This window comes from Limulus polyphemus, unplaced genomic scaffold (assembly GCF_000517525.1).
Source record: "Limulus polyphemus unplaced genomic scaffold, Limulus_polyphemus-2.1.2 Scaffold4987, whole genome shotgun sequence".
Lineage (NCBI taxonomy): Eukaryota > Metazoa > Arthropoda > Merostomata > Xiphosura > Limulidae > Limulus > Limulus polyphemus.
The window spans coordinates 42,680-44,202 of record NW_013670597.1 but is presented as its reverse complement, the minus strand read 5'-3'; the positions used below and the strand labels follow the sequence as shown (position 1 = coordinate 44,202).

At 30.2% G+C, this 1,523-nt stretch overlaps 1 protein-coding gene across 1 annotated transcript in view; it reads right to left on the bottom strand.

The window, feature by feature from the left end:
• LOC106471956 (L-gulonolactone oxidase-like) overlaps positions 1 to 1,523 on the bottom strand; it is a 32,664-nt gene that overhangs the window by 17,971 nt on the left and 13,170 nt on the right. The window contains exon 6 of the mRNA XM_013932580.2: positions 706 to 891. Within this exon, the coding sequence (XP_013788034.1) occupies positions 706 to 891 (186 nt within the window). The remainder of the gene's footprint in view (positions 1 to 705; positions 892 to 1,523) is intronic.

The window sequence follows — 1,523 nt, the reverse complement described above, 5'->3', positions numbered from 1 at the left end:
AACATACTGCTATTCTCAGGTGCAAGAAAGTAACATACTGCTATTCTCAGGTGCAAGAAAGTAACATACTGCTATTCTCAGGTGCAAGAAAGTAACATACTGCTATTCTCAGGTGCAAGAAAGTAACATACTGCTATTCTCAGGTGCAAGAAAGTAACATACTGCTATTCTTAGGTGCAAGAAAGTGACATACTGCTATTCTCAGGTGCAAGAAAGTGACATACTACTATTCTCAGGTGCAAGAAAGTAACATACTGCTATTCACAGGTGCAAGAAAGTAACATACTGCTATTCTCAGGTTGAGATGAATTAAGACAAATGTTTTTCTTGAATCAAGTATGTTGCTAAGTAACCAATTCGATTACAGTATAGAAGAAAGCCTAAGTTTTTACCAAATCAAAAAGATATTGTTAGCAAACATTAGTGACACCATCATGTATAAATGCATATATTATTTTCCAAAAATTGTAATTTTGTTTTGCTAGTTTCAAGTACCTCATGGATAAAATCAGTAGTAGTTTGTATAGAATATTTGATTTAAAACTTCTGCCAGATATCCTCAACATTATTTGTGATAGCAGTAGTTTTGGAAACTTTTCTTCTGTTTATTCTCTTTCAACAAGTTTATATAAATAATTTAATTCAAATTTCAGCAACTTTTACTGTTTGATTTAAAAATTTGAGAAAATATAACAAGTCCGACACCTCTTTCAGTGTTGATGGAAACCGACGTTGTTCAAGTTGAAATGCTGGTTCACACTGGTAAGTTATGGTGATAATCACTCCCATGGCTCCTAGCCCACACGCTGCAGCCAGAAATATTTCTTTGTTTTCTTCTCTTGAACATCGAACTTTTTGCCCAGAAGATGTTAAAAGCTCCAATTCAACAACCTAAAGTATAACGTATATCTCTAAATTTAGAAGTTCAAATTTTTTAAACTTAAAAGGACACTATTTAAACTAATTTGTGTATAAAAAAACAAACACATGCATTAATCTTTTCTTGTCTCGTATATCATTACACAATTATTTTGAACTATAACAACAGATTTACTAGAAATCAAATGCCATTCTTATATAATAACACTATATATATATAATGACAGATCATGCATGACACTACCTCTAGATGACAGATTTGTCAAAGTACTAATAGTTATAGCAATCAAATATCATATAACAACAAAGTTAATTTGTTTTACTTGATTATACACGAATTAAAAAAATAACTGACTCAAATGATGCACTAATTTTGACTAATCAATCTGGTCTATATTTCAAATTATAAAACAAAGTAATAAGAAGGACAAATTATTTAAAGCAACTCTATGCTGAGAAGAAACTAATTTGAAAACAAGAAAAAAATTAGATTTAAATTCAATTCTGTTTGGAAAGACAGGCAAAAATTAAAGTACAATGACAAGCTGTCTGGTCAAGTCACTTAAAATTTCATATTCAGTTTTTAATAATAAATCCAACTGGAATGTGCTACCATCTGTTATCAAAAAAAAGTAACTAATAGT